Source organism: Gobio gobio, assembly GCF_949357685.1.
Source record: "Gobio gobio genome assembly, chromosome: 1".
In the NCBI taxonomy this organism is placed as follows: Eukaryota; Metazoa; Chordata; class Actinopteri; order Cypriniformes; family Gobionidae; genus Gobio; species Gobio gobio.
This window is the reverse complement of record NC_137097.1, coordinates 5,057,828-5,080,903: the sequence shown is the minus strand read 5'-3', so window position 1 is coordinate 5,080,903 and position 23,076 is coordinate 5,057,828. Positions and strand designations below refer to the sequence as shown.

General features: G+C 42.0%; 1 protein-coding gene across 1 annotated transcript; it reads left to right on the top strand.

The window, feature by feature from the left end:
- Window positions 1-1,656: 1,656 nt before the first annotated feature.
- LOC307136995 (uncharacterized protein) lies at window positions 1,657-22,607 on the top strand. The gene is made up of 2 exons (XM_079834413.1): window positions 1,657-2,009; window positions 19,576-22,607. Exons 1-2 carry the CDS (start codon window positions 1,700-1,702, stop codon window positions 20,364-20,366), a joined length of 1,101 nt encoding a protein of 366 aa, XP_079690539.1. The 5' UTR covers window positions 1,657-1,699; the 3' UTR covers window positions 20,367-22,607.
- Window positions 22,608-23,076: the final 469 nt, after the last annotated feature.

Genomic DNA, 23,076 nt, shown 5'->3' with positions numbered 1-23,076 from the left:
AATTCATAGATTTATTAGATTATATCCTTATATATAATCCAGTCATGTGCAAAAAGTTGATAACAATTTTTGTTTGTCTCATATTCCTTATTACTAAGTAATGATTTCTTTATGATGTCAGAACACCACACCAAGAGAAATGTCTGTCTACTAGTTTTACCAGATAATCCCTATATTAAACTTAAAACAGTGACAAATGTGATAAAAACAAACATGTTTGTTTGAGTGTTTTTCACAATATTGTAGAAACGTATTAATGTGTCCATGTGTCCTTACAACATTACAGAAATGTAAATGACCATATTAGATATATGAATTTCTATGCTCTTCTGTGATTTTAGACTCAGCAGTGAACGGGACTTTTATTTTGGTATCTAAGAATGACGTCATAAGGCCGCGCCGCTCCTGCATCTGCTGTGATTCTGCTGGAGGAAGGTTTGTGTTTTGAGCGTTTAAACTGTTTAAAGCGAAGCAGAATAAACGATGTATTATTAAATGTAACACTGCATTGCTTTATCTAACATTTATCAGCGTTGTGTGAGTAAAGTAACAGAATAAACTCATGAGTAACAGAAGGAGCGGCTCATTTCGATCTTTATGGTGAATCAGTTCAAACATGAGTTCAGTCTCTGAGTGACGAGAGAACCGGAGCTTTAGACTCTCCGAGTCAATTGAACCGATTGATTCACAACAAATGATTCAGTGATTCGAAGCGCTATATTTCTATCTCTATCTCGATTTCATTATGAAATCTGCAATAAAGAACATAAAGTCATTATTTGAATCAAAACGGGAGAACAAGTGAAATAAATAATTAAATAGCAACAAATCATTAAATAGAAATGCTGAGTATATTAAGGATTTGTATAATTTGTATTCTTTTATTAATTTGTTGTGTTATTTTTGTGTATTTTTGTCTCATCAGGGGGCCGTTTTTCATACCTCGCTTCTGAAATTATTTGACAGATCCCAGATCTTCTAATCTTAGAACTATTTCTAATTTGGTTCTTCAAACGAATTTGTGTATTAGATCAAAATATCTGTATTAAATTGTCTTGAGATTACTGTGTTCACTGAAGAGGGCAGATGTATCGATACTCCAAACCACGATTGGCTTCAAGACCTTATGAAAAACTTGACAAATTTCTGGAGCTTCATAAAGAAAACAGCCAAGCAACCAACATGACATAAATTCTTATTATAATAGATATTATAATAGATCCTTATTATAATAGATAAATTAAATGTGCAGTTTTATCCCCCAGTCATTTATATTAACTATTTCTAGTATTTGTACAGGCTTTACATTTTTATTTTAATGTTGTAATTAGCAATTAATTTAATTTGACCTTTGAAGCAGATTTGTTATGTGACAGCATTAATATACTAAAAACATATATCTATCTAATAAAGTTTCTTAGGATCAAGATCAAGTTCTCTGCATCTCATGGGCTGCATCAAACCATCCCATAATCATTATTGCCCCTGGTTCAGTAATGAACTCTTGTAATAACCGAGTTAGCGATGTATGAAGAGCAGACCCCAGGTCAATTACTTCCATTAACTGGACGACTGAACTAGAGCTGATTGACACACTCAGAGATTAAGGGATTCATTTTTCTTTCTGTTAATTATTCTCCTCTTAAACAGGACAGAGTATTCAAACACAGAAAAACTCGAGATCCACGTCTACATAAAGATGGAGTTTATTAAAGAGGAGAGTGAAGACGTGAAGATTGAAGAAACATTGAGAGTGAAACATGAAGAAACTGAGGAACAAACAGAGAAAGAGGAGAGTGAAGATGTGAAGATTGAAGAAACATTGAGAGTGAAACATGAAGAAACTGAGGAACACACAGAGAAAGAGGAGAGAGAAGACGTGAAGATTGAAGAAACATTGAGAGTGAAACATGAAGAAACTGAGGAACACACAGAGAAAGAGGAGAGAGAAGACGTGACGATTGAAGAAACATTGAGAGTGAAACATGAAGAAACTGAGGAACAAACAGGTTGGTTTCATTCTCAAAGCTGAACTTAATCAGTTGATCATTATTAAAATGTCCATCTCTAGAGAAATGAATGATATTTTTGAAGTGTCCTGATTTAAAGCAGTTTTATTTGACATGGAGCGAGTCGCCTCATGTGGACAGACATGTTGAGATCACATGACTTGACAAACACTAATGCAGCTTCAAACTGAGAAAATCCAATATTATGAGACGATATTAACCCCTATATCTACTTTCTACTAAGTTTACATTAACAATCCTCACACCATCTAGTGGATGAAAAGCGTTGAAGAAATGGCCAAACCTTCCATGGTAACTTGTGCACGTCTATTGGTGACTATTTTGTAATTTTCTGTTGATTGTGAGTGAGTTATTGGATGATCTGGTAATGAGTTGAATAATTAGGTCAGGTGTGACGGATCATGCGGATATAAATTGTCCCTTGCTGTGTACTTGTTGTTTGCCTGACAAAGACCTTCGGGTTGAAATGTTGCTTATTTTATTACATTTAATTTTAGAAGTAACAGTGGCAGTGTGAATAAAATAAAGCACATAAATAAAATATATAGGCTAACAAGCACAAATATGGTCAATTATAACTAGGGCTGCACGATTTGGGGAAAATATCTAATTGAGATTATTCTGGTTAAAATGCGATTTAAAATGTGATGATTATTATTATTATTTTAAAAAAAAATTACAAATGAAAAGTGGATATAACATTTTGTGTTTATATATTAATATGACTATGATAATTTTGATTATTATTAATGCTAAATAAAAATAAGAAATATTACTATTACAATAACATTCATTATTAAAAAATTAAAATAGAGGATTTAAGAATATTACAGTATAATAATAATATTTATATTTTACAGAAAATAAAAAATGATGGGTTACCTGTTAATATGCAGACAGCCTATGACTAAAAATCATTAGAAATCATCTGTGCTTTTTATCTGTGATAGTCTATGTTTCTAATATGAAATATGAGCCTCTTATGCATCCACTGTGGGGATTAAAACTCCTGTACATTGAAGAAAAACATATGGATTGTCATATATTTATTTAGAAGTATTATTTTTCTTATTTTCTACCCAAAAGTTTAATTCATACTGGAGGCCAGAGGGCGCCCTCGAGCAGAAACTCCACATTTGTGTCAGAGAAGTAATTGTTTTCAGGAAATCCCTATGGGAAATCCCTAATGTGAAGCTCCTGTAGGCTGAATAAAATGCAGATAGAAACGCTTTAACTGATTAAACATGAAGATAATTGAATTTGTGTGGGTGTGGGAAGGAAGAAGACGGGGTCGGCGTGACTGGGACTGTTTCTTTTATTTACTCAGAACTTGTAGAACACAAAACACGCACGATGGCGTTTCAATCTCAGATACTCAAAACTCGTTTGTTGACTGTCTTTCCAGCTTAGTTTCCACTCTTGGTTGGCACGTAGTTCACAGTCCCAGTCCAGTCTCTCTCCCGTCCTGCAGCGGCTTTTATGCGGTCTCTCCACGGCAATTACTGCAATGAGACACAGGTGTTTGTGATCTGCACTTGACCTACTTACTCACCGCTCGGTTCCGCCCTCTCTCTCCCGCTGCAGACCTCGCGAAACCGGAAGTGGAAGTCAGCCACAGCCATCTGTGCTCCCGGCCTGTTGATCACCTTGAATTTAAAAGGCTGTAAAGCTAGATACCAACGGGTGATCCGCGCGCCACTGCAAGGGGGCGTGGTCCGAACAGAGGGTGAACTCCCGCCCCAGGAGGTAGTAGCGAAGGGTGAGAACGGCCCACCTGATGGCCAAACACTCCTTCTCTATGGTGCTGTACATAGTCTCTCTCTTAAAGAGAGCTTACGACTGATGTACAGCACCGGCCGCTCTTCACCCTCCACCTCCTGGGACAGGACTGCGCCCAGCCCCCTGTCCGAGGCGTCAGTCTGCAGAGAAAAAGGGAGAGAAAAGTTAGGAGCCTGAAGGAGCGGCCCACCACACAGAGCTGCCTTTATCTGGGTGAAAGCCTGATGGCACCGCTCCGTCCACTGAACCGTATCTGGTACCTCCTTTTTAGTCAGATCAGTCAGCGGGCTAGCGAGGCACAAACCTTCTGTAATATCCTGCTAGCCCCAGGAACTGTCTGACCTCCTTTTTGGTCTTAGGTCTTGGACAGGTTGCAACTGCTGCGGTTTTATCAATTTGGGGACGCACCTGCCCATTACCCAAGTGGAAGCCCAGATACCTTACCTCCACCCGCCAAACCGCACACTTCTTCGGGTTGGCCGTGAGCCCCGCCCTTCTCAGTGACTTCAGGACAGCGCGCAGGTGCTTCATATGCCGCTGCCAGTCTGCGCTGTAGATGATGATATCATCGAGATATGCTGCGTATGCCGCTGCCTGGGGCCGGAGAATTCTGTCCATCAGATGCTGGAAGGTGGCGGGAGCTCTGAACAAGCCGAAAGGAAGGGTGACAAATTGGTGCAACCCAAACGGCGTGGTGAAGGCGTTTTTTTCTTTGGTCATTGGAGACAAGGGGATCTGCCAATAACCTTTAGTTAAAGGGGTGGTAAAACACATTCTTTTGAAGGCTTGACTGTGTTTGTGGGGTGCACTGTAACATGTGTTCATGCTTCGTTTTAAAAAAAATTGCCTTATTTTTCATATATTTGACCTTTATTCTACACTGCTCTGTCCCTCCTTGTAAAACGGTCTGATGCTTTCCGGGTTGTATGAAGCCAGTCCCTCAAAAATACGCAGTGGGCTCAGATTGGTTAGCTGGCCCAGTGTGTTGTGATTCGCTAACCGCAGTGCACGTCGGAAACGTCACGCCCCTTACCGGAAGCTGTTCAGTATTAGAAACAACGGCGTCAATAAAACCATATGAGCTCGAATCAGACCCAGAACATTTGAGTGAAGATGATCGAGCAGAACCTGCTCAGTCCTCAAGAGTAAAGACTGCGGATCTATAATGATCGCTACTGAATGGCACTTTAACTTTTGTATTTTTAGAACGATTATAGCCAAATATCTGTCGCAAGAACTAACGTTAACCCAAAACTAACACTAAGCACTGGCTTTAACTAGTAAGTTAGCCAAATCACACACAGAAGCATGTTTAGCAAGCCTGTAGATAAACAATACATAAAAGCTCTAATCAAAGAATCATTTACACTAATGCCAGGTTCGCTGTTGAGATTTTAACGTTAATGTTTGTAACGTTAGGTGTTCGTCGGATAACGTTAAGTATGAATAAGCATTTAACAGACTGGTTTGCAGAACAGCGTTGTCATCTGTTTACTTCCTTGCTACATCCTATTACAGGAAAACACATCGATGAAATATAAATCAGACTTACAGGTTGTGGCCCGTAAACAGCTTCTGTTTGTAAATCCAGCTTTCAGGACAAGCCGTTGTGCATATCCTGTATTGAACTCGCGAAGTTTGTGGAAGTTTGTGTTGTCCTCCGTGAAATGTGCAGCGCGCGCGTCGTGCATCCACGCACCGGCAGTGTTTTTTTCACGCAGCTGACGTTGTGCAAATCTGGCATTGAAATCGCGAAGACGGTGGATGTTTTCCTCTGTTATATGTGCTGCAGGGAGCCCTGCGCGCGCCTGATTCCCCGCTGACTCAAACACACGTGCATATAACATGCTGTATGTTAAACGCTCTGCAACGCACCCCCGTCCCAAGGAAGGCTGAACAGAGCAAGTACCCCAGACCTGCAATCCGGATGAAAATAACAGCGTTTCCTCTGCATCGCGGCAACAACACTCCAGCCTACTAACCACAACAGCGCCGCGATACAAAATGGCCTCACCCCCCCCCCCCTTATTTAATATTCTCGGAGGAGGGGTTTATGTAAATATTGAGCCTGTTGATGTCACCAACCCTGGAGGAATGTGTGTAGTCGCCTACTGGCCGTTTGCTGTAGTTCTTAGAAACTGATTTCTTTAAAAGCAAATATCTCCCTTTGCTTTAAACTTTGAACGTTGTAACTTTGCAGATGTTGTTTATGCTCAAGCAGCAACATTACACGCTAGCTAAAGTTAGAATAGTGAAATCGTTGTTTACCACCCCTTTAAGTCCAGTGTCGAATAAAATCGAGCGGTCCCTAGCCGATCAAGCAGTTCGTCAACCCTTGGCATTGGGTACGCATCAAATTTCGACACCGCGTTTACCTTACGGTAGTCCACACAGAACTGGACCGAGCCGTCAGGCTTTGGAACCAAAACTATCGGGCTCGCCCAGTCACTGCTGGACTCTTTTATTACTCCCATCTCTAGCATGGCCTCTAATTCAGTCTGAACTACTTTTTTTTGTGTTCAGGTAAACGGTAGGGCCGACTGCGAACAACTACGCCCGGCTCGTCTCAAAGTGGTGTTGAATGAGGTCGGTGCGGCCAGGTAGGGGCGAAAACACGTCGGCAAACTCCGCCTGTAATGTTTTTACGTCAGTGAGCTGGGACGGTGAGAGGTGATCCCCGCCCGGGGCCAGAGTGAGAGATTGGAACTTTTAAACCGCCTCTGGCCCGAGATCCTCCTCTCCGCTCACCACCGTCGCCAACATCAATACAAATACTCCCCCAGTTCCGCCTCGCCCAACTGACCAACCGCCATCTTCAATTCCGAGCGTTTTCCCCAAGAAGCATCCGCGCATTAATGCCCCAAAAATTTGTTAAAAGTTGGCCAATTGGTCCCCAGAATTAGCGGATGCTGGAGGTGCGGGTTAACTGCAACCTCCACACTATGCGTTTGTCCCCTAAACTGAATATTGACGGGCACTAACGGATAGTTCACCACTTCCCCGTGCACACATCGCACCGTAACCACACGGCTGTTACCCAATGCCTTAGGCTGAGTCAGGCTTTGGTGGATAGAGGTCTGGTTGCAACCAGAATCCACCAAGGCCTGATACGTACCCCCCTTGATACTCACGGGTATTAGGTACAATCCAGCTTGATCAGGGGCGGCTTGCGGAGCGTCGGGAACCCGGACCAGCGTCGTGAACCCGGACCAGCGTCCCGAACTCCATCACCGGACAGCAATCAATAAAATGGCCCGGATCCCCGCAGCGCCAACAAGCCGGCCCAGACCTTCCCGCCGCCCTAGTGGCCGGAAGTAGGTCGGCAGTTTGGCATGGAGAGAACGCGGGGGAGGAGGAAAAGGGGTAGGGATCCGGCGGTGTAGCGCCCGGCCAGCCCCGCGGTGGAGGATGGGCAGAGCCAGTGACCCACCGGCACCTCCCCGGCCGGCGCTGAGGTGCCGGTGGGTCACTGGCTCTGCCCATCCTCCACCGCGGGGCTGGCCGGGGTGCTGAGCCGCCGCGGGACCTAGGAAAGGGAACAGGCTTGGAGACAGAGGGGGTGGGGAGAGAAGAGGGTAGAGAGAGAGAGAGAGAGAGGCAGAAGGAAGGGGTTCACCACCATCTGATCCTCCGCCAACTGGATGGCCTTGCTCAGCGACGTCGGGCGGTGGCACTGGACCCACTGCGCGGTCTTTCTGGGAAGCCGCGCGACGAACTGCTCCAGTACCACACGATCGATGATAACCTCGACGTCGCTTCCGTCGGCCATCCGCCACTTACGGCAGGAGTCCCGGAGCTGGTGCGCAAAGGCGAAGGGTCGGCCCGACTCATCCAGGGACAGGGTGCGGAACCTCTGGCGATGCTGTTCGGGGCTCCAGCCGACCCACTGTAGAATCGTGCGCTTGAGGTCATCATAAGCCAGGAGATTCTGGACTGGCAGTTGGTGGGCGGCTACCTGTGCTTCCCCAGACAGTAGTGACAGGAGCCGCATCGGCCAGTCCGCTTTGGGCCATCCCCGGGACTCGGCGGACCTCTCGAAGAGGTCGATGAACGCCTCCAGATCGTCCTCCGGGCCCATCTTCGAGAGGTGCAGGGTGGCTGCCGAGTCGCTGGTGGGTTGGGGGATGGCCGGAATCCCCTGGCTAAACCAGCTCCGGAACAGCTCCCGTTCTTCGTGCTGGGCGCGAAGGAGGGCTTCAAAGTGCTTTCGTTGCTCCTCCCTCACGGCCAGCAGATCCTGATGTTGCTCCTGGTGAAGACCGGCGAGCGAGTTGACGAGGTCCGCAAGTGGCGTCTTTGGCGGGGTCTGCATGGTGGCGGCGATCTTCTCCCTTCCCGGGTTTCGGCACCAGTGTAGTAGAGGTTTGTGTGGGTGTGGGAAGGAAGAAGACGGGGTCGGCGTGACTGGGACTGTTTCTTTTATTTACTCAGAACTTGTAGAACACAAAACACGCACGATGGCGTTTCAATCTCAGATACTCAAAACTCGTTTGTTGACTGTCTTTCCAGCTTAGTTTCCACTCTCGGTTGGCACGTAGTTCACAGTCCCAGTCCAGTCTCTCTCTGCCTCTCTCCCGTCCCGCAGCGGCTTTTATGCGGTCTCTCCACGCCAATTACTGCAATGAGACACAGGTGTTTGTGATCTGCACTTGACCTACTTACTCACCGCTTATTTAATTATTTAATTAAAATCACTTTCATAGTCCCACATATCCCAAATCGCGATTGCGGTTACATTTCGATTAACCGTGAAGCCCTAATTATAACTGACTGTCACTATTATTATTTTTTTCTCCCTCTGATATCATTTTTGTCATATTATGAGAAAGAAACACAAGTTTGTCCACATTGTTGGGAAGAAGTGAGCTCCATGTCTTGCTCAAAATAAATCCGGCCTTTGAGAAAATGTGCTCCGATGGACCTGTGCTCTATAAATAAAACATGACTTGACTTGCCTCTAGCAAGCTTGAGATAACGTTCCTCATTTCTTTCCACCTTGTCAGTGGCCAGAATCAACCTTTGTTTTGTCCTCAAAGTACATGTTCATTTCATCCTTCTCTCCTTCTTCCTGCTGCTCTTCCTCAATGGCCATCAGCATAGCGAAGCAAAGCGAACGGCTTTTGAAGCAGGTTGGGAGAACGCGCTTGTAAGTTTTGAAAATATTCTTTAGTTCTGTTGCACGGCTTAAAGTTGTACCTATTTGCTAGAACAGTGTTTATTCTCCTAGTATTATTGTATTTTATTCTGTCTGTCAGTAATTTATTACTGTCATAGTAAATTGCATTTGAATAAGTTATTACTGAGCGAGCGTTTTGCACTTAAGTTGGCCTATCCAGGCAGAAATTGGTATTGATTTGAAGCCATTCATGGGCTATCATCATCTGCGCGTTGAAGTGTAATTATCAGAGCCAGCTGATCTCACTCAGCAGCGGATAGTTTCTATTTAACGAGCGTTCCATAGCTGGCGCGGAAGCGTCAGTGGAAGTGTTCAGCCCGTGTTTTCAGCCTCCGCGTGTGAAGACTGACGTGGGTAAAGACATCTGTATTCGACTCTTCCTCTGCGCGACTCCTCCGAGGCAACGACTCCGATAAGGCATTGAGTTATCTCCATTCTTCTCCTTTCATCTTCCTTTCCTCTCTGTAACCATGTGCGTCCACTCCATCCCCGCTATCTCTCAACCACGCCCCACTATTACACGTAGACGTAGGCGGCACCGTAACACTGCTAATCTACGTCCTGTTCCCTCCTCCTCTAATGCCCCTCCGTCTCTTTCTTTTTCTGTGGGGCTATGGAATTGTCAGTCAGCTGTCAATAAAGCTGACTTCATTCCTGCCTTTGCCACTCAATCCACCCTCAAAATCCTGGCCTTGACTGAGACTTGGGTCCGTCCAGAAGACTCAGCAACCCCTGCTGCTCTCTCTAAAAACTTCTCTTTCTCCCACACCCCTTGCCAGACTGGGAGGGGTGGAGGCACGGTTCTTCTCATTTCTAACAATTGGAATACTCATCTCACACTGCTCTTTGCAATAACACCACATTTGAATATCATGCTATTACGCTTACCACTCCCACTAAAATACATATTGTAGTCATTTACCGCCCCCCAGGTCCACTGACCACCTTTGTCCATGAGCTAGATGTTCTGCTGTCCTCATTTCCAGAGGATGGCTGCCCACTCATAGTACTCGGTGACTTCAAATCTTATGCTTCAGATTTCCACACCCTCCTAGCTTCATTCGATCTCAAACGCCTCATCACGTCACATACCCACAAATCTGGTAACCAGCTGGACCTCATTTACACACGCAACTGCTCTACAGACAACATTTTGGTCAAACCTCTACACATCTCAGATCATTTCTTCATCACATTTAATCTTCAACTTACTACTCACGCATCACCAGTTCCTCCACCAGTTACTTTCAGGCGAAACCTGCACTCACTTTCTCCTTCTTATCTCTCCTCTGCTCTGTCATCCTCCCTTCCCTCATCCACACAATTCTCCTCTATGGATGTTAACACTGCAACTGACACTTTATGCTCCACTTTAACTTCTTGTCTAGACAGTATCTGCCCTCTTTCCTTTAGGCCAGCACGAGCTACTCCCTCTAACCCTTGGTTATCTGATGTTATTTGTGAACACCGGACGATACTCAGGGCAGCAGTACTAACGTACCTAAAGTCAGAATCAGTGGTTGTTGCAAACTGCAGTCTCTACTTTTGCCAAACTGCGGGATGTGTTTGATAATAAAGAGCTATTAAATGCACAATAATCCGCACAAGAGACGCTGTTTCCAACTTCAAGGCGGCTTATGCGTGTGTGCTGAGAAATGGACCGACTTGCACTTTATATTTTAGGCTTCGTGTGCGCGTCTAAACCAAATAAACAACAAATAGCCTGTGTCAAAATGACCGGATTGGAGAGTAGTTACTTTAACAGTTTATATCTTAAGTGGGCGTAAATAGTTTGGAGAAATAGGAGAATATGATTATTATTAGTTCTGCATTCGGTCTTAAAGGGGCAGCGTCTAATAAACCTGCTGACGATTGAGCCATTCATTCGAAACGAACAAAAGGCAAAGGGAAAATATTCACATCTCTTGAATGAATAACTTGAGCTTTTATAAGCATTAATCTATCAATTTATACAGTGAAAACTATGCAGTGTTATTTTACATTTCATTACTTTATTAGATTTCTTTGTAGGTTTGTTCTCTCTAAGTAATATTAATGTTAGCAGACCTTCCGAACAGGGCCGTGCAGAGAGTTCTTCAGGGGCAGGGGCTCAAATGTAAAAAAGGGGCAATTATATATATATATATATATATATATATATATATATATATATATATATATATATATATATATATATATATATATATATATATATATATATATATATATATCCTTATGCTCATCAAGCCTGCATTTATTTAATCAGAAATACAGAAAAAACAGTATCCTAATATATTATTACATTAGTTCTTTTTAACTATTATTATTAATCAAAGAATCTTGAAAAGAGTATCACAGTTTCCATCATTGACATTAAATCCTCATATTAGAATGATTTCTGAATGATCATGTAACACTGAAGAGTGGAGCAATGATGCTGAAAATCCAGCTGTGATCAAAGGAATAAATTATATTTTAAATTATTTTAAAATAGAAAACCATTATTTTAGTAATATTTCACAATATTGCTGTTTTTTATCAAATAAATGCAGGCTTGATGAACATAAGAGACTTATAATGCTGCATAATATTCAAAAATGGTAAGTTAAAGGGTTAGTTCACCCAAAAATGAAAATTCTGTCATTAATTACTCACCCTCACGTCGTTCGAGACCCGTAAGACCTCCGTTCATATTCGGAACACAAATGAAGATATTTTTGTTGAAAGCTGATGGCTGAGAAAGGCCTCCATTGGCATTCAGTACACTTATACTCCCAAGACGGATAAAAGGCACTCAAAACATCGTTACAAAGTCCATCTCACCACAGTGACTCTACAATAATCTTACTATGCGACGACAATAGTTTTTGTGCGCAAAAAAAATCAAAATAACACCTTTTTCCAACTTGTTACTGCCTTCCGTGTGTGTCTCCACGACGCATGCGCGAGAATATGACGCAGATCCGGCGTTCGGACAGATGACCCAGAAGTGATTTGTTTACAATCAGAGGAAGACGCGCGTATCTCAGCTGTTGGATTCTACATTGATCGTGCTTTAGGTCTCGGCGTAGTGCTCAAAATGGGGTTAGAGTGTGCATTTCATGGAATCCCGAGCCCCGGCGCTACGTCATTTTCTCGCGCATGCGTCGTGGAGGCACACGCGGAAGGCAATAACAAGCTGGATAAAGGTGTTCTTTTGATTTTTTTTTGCGCACAAAAACTATTGTCGTCGCATCGTAAGATTATTGTAGAGTCACTGTGGTGAGATGGACTTTGTAATGACATTTTAAGTGCCTTTTATCGGTCTTGGGAGTATTAATGTACTGAATGCCAATGGAGGCCTAACTGAAGCCTTTCTCAGCATCAGCTTTCAACAAAAATATCTTCATTTGTGTTCCGAATATGAACGGAGGTCTTACGGGTCTCGAACGACATAAGGGTGAGTAATTAATGACAGAATTTTCATTTTTGGGTGAACTAACCCTTTAATATAATAAAGTCATTTCACGTAACCATTTCGCCAGCCTACACTTCAATAGGCCTGTAGGTGCCGGTGGCACTTGGGTTTTGTTAACTTTGATAGTTTCATGAAATAGTAAACGGTGTATCAATATACATAAATACAAGTGAATTTAACACTACTTACCATTAATGCGACTTTTGCTGCTGTGGTTTTGTGCAGGGATTTGTTTGTTGTCAGTTAAAATCCATTTAGTTAGTGATGCAATTTAAAAAATGACACAAACCACAGGAAATCGTTCCACAAACGTTAGTTCGTCTGTCCATGTAATTTTCAACCGATTTATGAATAAGAACAGAAAATTACCGCTCCACTTCACATCGCCCAATGGAATTTGAACTTGCTTTGCCAGATCACGATTGGTTGGTGTATACATGACAAACGGGCATTGGTCAATTGTGTAATACTTATATAATATATAGATTTGTAATTAAATCAACACATTATATTAGCTCTGATTATGGATGAAAAAATATATATTGGTTTACTTTTTTCCCGTAAGGCCACACACTCTCTGAAAGGACCATATTTTGCTCAAGAGCCGTTTCCGAACAGTGGAAAATCAGCAGTCAATCAAAATGCACGCAACCCATAGCAACGCGTTATGGCAACGCCTCAACAGAAATTGTCCGACTTTTGAGCCGTTCGTTACTATTGTATACATTGTCATGTTATTATAATCACATTTATTTAGTTTTATTGACCTCGATATTATCATTGATATTTGTCTGAGAGGGGCACTTTTGATTCATTTTGAAAAAGGGCTGGGGCTCGAGCACCCAAAAATACCGTTAAAGTACCGGATCGATAAGCAGTATGGGTAAGAGTAGTAATACCGTTAAAACCTTAACGAGACCCATCCCTATTAGTAATACAGTGGAAATTAGTAGATTTGGTTAGCAAGTTGATTTACGGTGTGTGCCCCTAAATTTTCCAGTTTGGGGCCACTGTGCTCCTTGTGAAAAAAGTTAGTCTGGAGCCCTGCATCCTACTTTATCATGCTATGAAGATACAGAAGAACTAACCGAAACAAAATTCAGGCAGCATTAACAACAGTTTGGAATTATCACTATCCCTCCCTTACATCTGTACTTATCAAAGATAAATCTTTTGTACCTATTTTTTAAAATAGCAAAATATTACACTTTGTTTGATCAATTTGTTCAGACTATTCCACAAAATCACCCCACAAGTAGAAATACACATACTTTGAGCCTTCTGTTGTCTCCAATTTAAACCCCCTCTCAAGTTATAACCCCCCTCTCTATCTGTGAACAGTTGTTGTTCCTGGCAGCTGTTTATTTTTTTGCTTTATAGATTATTTGTGCCCCAGATCATTAAACTTTAGAGTGTGCAATTTTAAATACAGTAAATTGGTATGCTCACGATAACCTACTTTGTTTAATATCCTAATTGCTCTTTTTTGTATTGTGCTTAATGTTTGTAAGGTGATTTTGTAGGTGTTGCCCCATACTTCAACACAGTAATTTAAATACGGTAACACAAGTGAACAATACAAAATATAAAGTACTTTTTTATCCAATACATGCCTTGTTTTTCCCATTACTCCAATACTCTGTTCTACTTTTGCTCTAACATACACTCACCTAAAGAATTATTAGGAACACCTGTTCAATTTCTCATGAATGCAATTATCTAATCAACCAATCACATGGCAGTTGCTTCAATGCATTTAGGGGTGTGGTCCTGGTCAAGACAATCTCCTGAACTCCAAACTGAATGTCAGAATGGGAAAGAAAGGTGATTTAAGCAATTTTGAGCGTGGCATGGTTGTTGGTGCCAGACGGGCCGGTCTGAGTATTTCTCAATCTGCTCAGTTACTGGGATTTTCACACAACCATTTTCTAGGGTTTACAAAGAATGGTGTGAAAAGGGAAAAACATCCAGTATGCGGCAGTCCTGTGGGCGAAAATGCCTTGTTGATGCTAGAGGTCCGAGGAGAATGGGCCGACTGATTCAAGCTGATAGAAGATGAACTTTGACTGAAATATCCACTCGTTACAACCGAGCTTTGCAGCAAAGCATTTGTGAAGCCACAACACGCACAACCTTGAGGCGGATGGGCTACAACAGCAGAAGACCCCACCGGGTACCACTCATCTCCACTACAAATAGGAAAAAGAGGCTACAATTTGCACAAGCTCACCAAAATTGGACAGTTGAAGACTGGAAAAATGTTGCCTGGTCTGATGATTCTGGATTTCTGTTGAGACATTCAGATGGTAGAGTCAGAATTTGGCGTAAACAGAATGAGAACATGGACCCATCATGCCTTGTTACCACTGTGCAGGCTGGTGGTGGTGGTGTAATGGTGTGGGGGATGTTTTCTTGGCACACTTTAGGCCCCTTAGTGCCAATTGGGCATGGTTTAAATGCCACAGCCTACCAGAGCATTGTTTCTGACCATGTCCATCCCTTTATGACCACTATGTCCCCATACTCTGATGGCTACTTCCAGCAGGATAATGCACCATGTCACAAAGCTCCAATCATTTCAAATTGGTTTCTTGAACATGACAATGAGTTCACTGGACTAAAATGGCCCCCACAGTCACCAGATCTCATCCCAATAGAGCATCTTTGGGATGTGGTGGAACGGGAGCTTCGTGCCCTGGTTGTGCATCCCACAAATCTCCATCAACTGCAAGATGCTATCCTATCAATATGGGCCAACATTTCTAAAGAATGCTTTCAGCACCTTGTTGAATCAATGCCATGTAGAATTAAGGCAGTTCTGAAGGCGAAAGGGGGTCAAACACAGTATTAGTATGGTGTTCCTAATAATCCTTTAGGTGAATGTATTTAATAGGGGTTTTCCAACAGATTTTGGAATCAAGAATCACACCCAGAAATTTATTTTCAACATTATTAATTATAACTTTAACTTGTGTATCTGTTTTACGGTTACCAAACAACATCATTTTGGTTTTATCTCAATTTCATCGACAATTTATTTGTCAAACCACATTTTTAACTTATTAATTTCTGTTGTGACCACCTCCAAAAAATGCTGCAAATTTTCCCCATAATAGAAAATATTAGTATAATCCGCAAAATCACACATTTGAAGAGTTTGTCACCCCACATATGTCATTTATATACATAATAAATAATTTGGGACCCAAAATTGTGGGACTCCACAAGTGATTCCCAGACACCAAACATCGGTACTCCCCTTTTTTAACAAATTGAAGTCTGTTAATTATGTAACTTTTCATACAATCTAGTACAACCCTCTGATACCATACTCTTCCAGTTTATTGATTAATAAACAGTGATCAATTGTATCGAAAGCTTTTTTCAGATCTATAAATACTCCCACAGCATACAGGTGCTGGTCATATAATTAGAATATCATCAAAAAGTTAATTTATTTCACTAATTCCATTCAAAAAGTGAAACATGTATATTATATTCATTCATTACACACATACTGATATATTTGAAATGTGTATTTCTTTTAGTTTTGATGATTATAAATGACAACTAAGAAAAATCCCAAATTCAGTATCTCAGAAAATTAGAATATTTCTTAAGACCAATACAAAGAAAGGATTTTAAGAAATCTTGGCAAAATGAAAAGTATGAGCATGTACAGCACTCAATACTTAGTTGGGGCTCCTTTTGCCTGGATTAATGCAGCAATGCGGCGTGGCATGGAGTCGATCAGTCTGTGGCACTGCTCAGGTGTTATGAGAGCCCAGGTTGCTCTGATATACCCCTTTTCCACCAAGGCAGTGCTAGAACTAGATCGGAGCCAGAGCCTAGTTTCAAATCGGTTCTTTGTGTTTCCACACCCAAAGCCGCAGCTCCGAGCCAGGAAAAGTGGTTCTTAAGTAGCACCAAAACATTGCTGGGCTAGAACAGGGCTAGAAGTAAGAACCGATTACGTCAGGTGCGGGGGCGGGATCAACAAGACGAACACAAACTTGAGATCCGCCATTTTTGAAATAGCAGCTAATGGAGCTAACAGCTGCTGCTCGTTTGTAATCTCCGTCTATACAAATTACGGCGAACTGCATGAATGCGTTGGATTCGCTTTGTTTTCGTTGTGTTTTGATGCCGATGTAGGATCGCAATATGACTCTTTATGCTTTTGATTCACTCATGCGTTTTTTTTTATATATATCATACGTGGATCGGTCTGCGCAGCGCCGATGCATCTCGAACAAGCCGGTGTGTTTGTGTTTCCCGCTGCCCAGGGTTGGTACAATTGCTACTCAAAACAAGCCCAATTGCGTTTCAGGGGGGCTTCCCCGGTAAAAATCACATTTGGGGGTAAAATATGTGTTTTTTTTGTCATGGTTGCCTACTAAAATTCGCATTCCCGGGGCTAAATATCACATAATTGGGGTCGCTTCAACCCGCGGACATGAAAAACTGCCCGCGGCAACAGTGATGAAGTAGCCCAATTCCACGGGAACACCGCGGACTTGGCAACACTGGCGCTGCCTTGCTAGCGTTGCTGAGAAAGATGAGACGTATACAGTGACGTAAGACCTGGCTCTGTGTTGGCTCTCTCAGCATGTGGAAAAGCAAACGGTTCTTAGAAGGCTCCTCAGTCGAACCAACTATGAACTGGGACTAGCTCTGGCTCTGAATTAGCTCTAGCACTGCCTTGGTGGAAAAGGGGTAATAGTGGCCTTCAGCTCTTCTGCATTGTTGGGTCTGGCACATCGCATCTTCCTCTTCACAATACCCCATAGAACACAGTGGACCAACACCAGCAGATGACATGGCACCCCAAACCATCACTGACTGTGGAAACTTTACACTGGACCTCAAGCAACAAGGATTGGGTGCCTCTCCTCTCTTCCTCCAGACTCTGGGACCCTGATTTCCAAAGGAAATGCTAAATTTACTTTCATCAGAGAACATAACTTTGGACCACTCAGCAGCAGTCTAGTCCTTTTTGTCTTTAGCACAGGCGAGACGCTTCTGATGCTGTCTGTTGTTCAAGAGTGTGACGGCTGAAACCCATGTCTTGCATACGTCTGTGCGTAGTGGTTCTTGAAGCACTGACTCCAGCTGCAGTCCACTCTTTGTGAATCTCCTCCACATTTTGAATGGGTTTTGTTTCACAATCCTCTCCAGGGTGCGGTTATCGCTATTGCTTGTACACTTTTTTCTACCACATCTTTTCTTTCCCTTCACTTCTCTATTAATGTGCTTGGACACAGAGCTCTGTGAACAGCCAGCCTCTTTTGCAATGACCTTTTGTGTCTTGCCCTCCTTGTGCAAGGTGTCAATGGTCGTCTTTTGGACAACTGTCAAGTCAGCTTCTTCCCCATGATTGTGTCGCCTACAGAACTAGACCGAGAGACAATTTAAAGGCCTTTGCAGGTGTTTTGAGTTAATTAGCTGATTAGAGTGTGGCACCGGGTGTCTTCAATATTGAACCTTTTCACAATATTCTAGTTTTCTGAAATACTGAATTTGGGATTTTCCTTAGTTGTCAGTTATAAACATCAAAATTAAAAGAGATAAACATTAGAAATATATCAGTCTGTTTGTGATGAATGAATATAATATACAAGTTTCACTTTTTGAGTGGAATTAGTGAAATAAATCAACTTTTTGATGATATTCTAATTATATGACCAGCACCTGTATTTCTTGTTATATATAGCACTGGTAATGTCTTCAATTAACTCCATTAATGCCATAGCTCTAGATCCGTTCGACCAGAATCCATACTCACTATCAACTAACAATTCATGCTTCTCAATGAAATTATCCAATCTATTTACATACAATTTTCCTAATATTTTAGATAAATGAGAGAGTAAAGACAACGGCCTGTAATTAGTATTGATTACGAATTTCTCTCTCCAGCTTTATATTGGAACGACTTTAGCAATTTTCATTTTGCTTGGAAATCCACCTGTTTTGAAAGACACATTACAAATATAAGTTAACGGTTTTACAATTGCACCAATGACATTCTTAATTAAAGCCATATCAATGTCATTCTAGTTTGTAGACCTTTTATTCTTAAATTTGCTAACTATTTCAATAATCTCCTTTTTCTCAGCTGGTTTCAAAAACATTGAGTTTGGGTTGCTGTCTAAATAATCCACAACCTTCACCTCACTTTCTATCTGTGGACTATGAATTTCCTCTGCCAGTTTTGGTCCCACACTTATAATAAAATAGTTAAACCCATTGACCACATCATTCATGTTGCTTACAGTCCTCTCATTATCTTTAAAATACTGAGGGTGTTTTGTATTCATTATTTTATATTCATAAAAATTGTCTTTTTTAAAAGTTTGTTTTTAAGTGTTATGACATGTCATTTGATCCAAAACATAAACAATATATAGATCAAAATGTGCTTCTTTGAGCGCCTTGCGATTGCTTAGTGTCTCATTGGTTCCGGACATATGGTATCTGACAGACTGCAGAGTGCGGTGCACATAAAGTGGCAGAGAAGTTTGTGGAGAGATGATCGGGCCCCAGCAAACTTCCTTGGTCCATTTCATTGCAGACTGTTCCAGTAAAAGAAAGGGCGATGACCAACTCAAAAATAGCAGGAATATTTTTTAAAAAGTCAAGCTTTAATTGTAAATACGATGCCTCTTATATTAGGTATGGATTTACAGCAACAGGCGATTCCGTGGAGCCAAATCCATTGTAAATGCAAATAATTGATAGGCTGTTACTGTTTTACACAGTGCTATGTTTTAAAATGATGCATCTTAAAATTGAGGCATTAAAATTGACAACTAGTCCCTGGAATTTTTGTTATGAATATGCAGGTCCCTGGCACAAAAAAGGTTGGGAACCCCTGATGTTGTGAAAATTTCAACAAACACAGAATCCAAACATGATGAAAAAAAGAGTTTGTACATTCTCCTAAAGAAATGAAAGGGTTATGAATACTGAGAAAAGGTTCTGAGATGAAATGTAACCCCTCTTTCTGTAGCTTAGTGGGTATAGGATCTAGCATACATGATTTTTGTTTTGATGCCTTAAATGTTTTAATGTCTTCATGTCTGTTGTTTTGTGCCATTGAACGGGGGTTAACTTGTATTTGTCTCTTTTAGATCTGATGGCACTGAAAGTGGAGAGTCAAGACCTAAATGAAATGGAAGAGAAAGATCCGTATGGGCAACATAGTGATTTAATAACTTGCTCACAGACTGAAAATATTTCCTCACAAAAAATCACTCAAAAGCCAGGAAAGAGTTTAATTGAAAAACGACACCTTAAAGCCCACATGGGACTTCACACTGGAGAGAAACCTTACATCTGCCCTCAGTGTGGAAAGAGTTTCACTCAAAGAGAGCATATTAAAGCCCACATGAGAGTTCACACTGGAGAGAAGCCTTACACCTGCCCACAGTGTGGAAAGTGTTTCACTCGAAAAGAAAACCTTAAAGTCCACATGAGAGTTCACACTGGAGAGAAACCTTACAGCTGCCAACAGTGTGGAAAGAGTTTCAATCAAAAAGAAAACCTTAAAGCCCACATGAGAGTTCACACTGGAGAGAAACCTTACATCTGCCCTCAGTGTGGAAAGTGTTTCACTCAAAGAGAGCATATTAAAGCCCACATGAGAGTTCACACTGGAGAGAAGCCTTACATCTGCCCACAGTGTGGAAAGAGTTTCACTCGAAAAGAAAACCTTAATGTCCACATGAGAGTTCACACTGGAGAGAAGCCTTACAGCTGCCAACACTGTGGAAAGAGTTTCAATCAAAAAGAAAACCTTAAAGCCCACATGAGAGTTCACACTGTAGAGAAGCCTTACAGCTGCCAACAGTGTGGAAAAAGTTTCACGCGAAAAGGAAGAATTGAGGAACACATGAGAATTCACACTGGAGAGAAGGTTTAAACCTGCCACAGTGTAGAAAGAGTTTCACAATAGGAAAGGGCGATAACTTCTCGTTTGCGACATACCGGTAAAATTGTTCCCACAATAAGAATTTGTCTTCCTGTGATAATAACGATATAGCCTAGATGATGATTTTTTTTTTCTGTATGCGACCATTCGCATCTCATGTCCAGAGCGGAGGTGAAGATGAGGAGTTTATCGCTAAACGAGGAGAATTCTCTACAATCTGGAACTGGTTCACACAGATATACACTATATTGCCAAAAGTATTCTGGATGCCCTCCAAATCATTTAATTCAGGTGTTCAATCACTTGCATGGCCACAGGTGTATAAAATCAAGCACCTAGGGATGCAGACGCTACTACTAACAGAGTTTGTAAATTGTCCTAAAGAAATGAAAGGGTTATGAATATTGAGAAAAGGTTCTGAGATTAAATGTAACCCCTCTTTCTGTAGCTTAGTGGGTATAGGATCTAGCATACATGATTTTTGTTTTGATGCCTTAAGAATGGGTCTCTCTCAGGAGCTCCGTGAACTCAAGCGTGGTACCGTGATAGGTTGATACCTGTGCAATGAGTTCTCACTACTAGATATTCAACAGTTAACTGTTAATGGTATTATAACAAAGTGAAAGCAATTGGGAACAACAGCAACTCAGCAATGAAGTGGTAGGCCACGTAAAATCACAAGAGTAGGGTCAGCGCATGCTTGGGCGCACAGTGCGCAGAAGTCGCCAACTTTCTGCAGAGTCAACAGCTACAGACCTCCAAACTTCTGTGGCCTTCAGATGAGCTCAAGAACAGTGTGTAGAGAGCTTCATGGAATGGGTTTCCATGGCCGAGCAGCTCATCCAAGCCTTACAGCACCAAGTGCAATGCAAAGCGTGGGACGCAGTGTAAAGCACACCACCACTGGAACTGGGGTTCTCTGGAGTGACCAATCACGCTTCTCTGTCTGGTAATCCGATGGATGAGTCTGGGTTTGGCGGTTGACAGGAGAACGGTACTTGCCTGACTGCACTGTGCCAAGTTAAAGTTTGGTGGAGGGGGAATTATGGTATGGGATTGTTTTTCAGGGGTTGGGCTTGGCCCCTTAGTTCATGTGAAAGAAACTCTTAATGCTTCAGCGTGGTATACTGGTATATATTTTATTTAAAATGGTACAATATCATGATTTTGCTCATTTCGGTATATGCTGCTGTTCTGAAGTTCACCGCTAGGTGAAACTGCTGGCTACCCAAACTGACGTGAAACCGGAAAATGTGGCAACATAGAACAAAATGAATACCGTAGTTGAATCTCGCTCAACATGCCCAAAACGAATTAATAAAGAGAGGAGTAGATGTGAAATTTTGAATTAATTTGCTTAAACTGCTGAAGAACCATCAAACCTTGCCAAGCATCTGTCTCTTGCCCATCCTGACTTGTACAAGGCATTAAGAGATCGACAGGTGAGTGCATTAGATTGTGGTACCGTACCGAAATTGTGGTATCGAGCCATCCCTACTTCAGCATACCAAGACATTTTGGACAATTTCATGCTCCTAATTTGATGGGAACAGTTTGGGGATGGCCCCTTCCTGTCCCAACATGACCAGTGCACAAAGCGTCTGTCCATAAAGACATGGATGAGTGAGTTTGGTGTGGAGGAGCTTGACTGGCCTGCACAGAGTCCTGACCTCAACCCGATAGAACACCTTTGGGATGAATTAGAGCGGAGACTGCGAGCCAGGCCCCATCGTCCAACATCGGTGCCTGACCTCACAAATGCGCTTCTAGAAGAATGGTCAAAAATTCCCATGAACACATTCCTAAACCTTGGGTGAGCCAACTCCATATTAAACCCTACAGGTTAAGAATGGGATGTCATTAACGTTCATGTGCATGTAAAGGCAGGCGTCCCAAAACTTTTGGCAATATAGTGTATTTTTACTCTGAATGCTTGAGAGTTTCACTCTTGCGTCCTTGGTAGTTTGGACTTGCCAAGTTCGATTCAGCAGAACGAACTGCCGAGGATGGGAGGACACAGTCCTGTAATACTGCAAATTGTTACGTCCTGAGGAGGTATAATATGTATGGGTGGAGGGAAGCTTATGTTGTTTATTTCTTTTATTTTACCTGTATAGGTCATTTAGTTCTCCTTCCAAAAGTTAGACAACCTTTTGTTTTGGCTAGACCCTTTCCTGAAGACTGATTGCTTACATTTGACTTTGTTACCTGAAATAAAATATTTTTTTGCTTAATCTAGTGGCTGACTCACATTTCTGGGGCAGAGGACTGAAGGGAATCCTCCATGTGTAATTGAGTCCTGTTACCCTCTCCCAACCCTAGACTGGAAGAGCTTGTAACAAAATGGAAGGCATTCTTGATAGTGTCACTCAGCTCACTCTGGCTACTCACGGTTATCTGTATGTATATTTTAGGCAACAATAAAACAAACTAGAATTGTACATTTCCTGAAGAAAATGTGGGTGGTGCTTGGTTGTCATGCACAGCCCTATCACTGGGTGACAAACTATTGTAATATGCAGACAACATTTTGTATGTTTACATCCTGCATGTTTACAAACAGTAAATTGGTCTAAACAATAATCCCAAGCAGTTCATGTAGTGGAAACACGTGACAGGTTTGCAAAGTGTGAAAGCACCTTTAGTAAAACTTTTGCTTGTAAGCACAATGAAGTTGCAGATTTTATTATTAATGATTAAA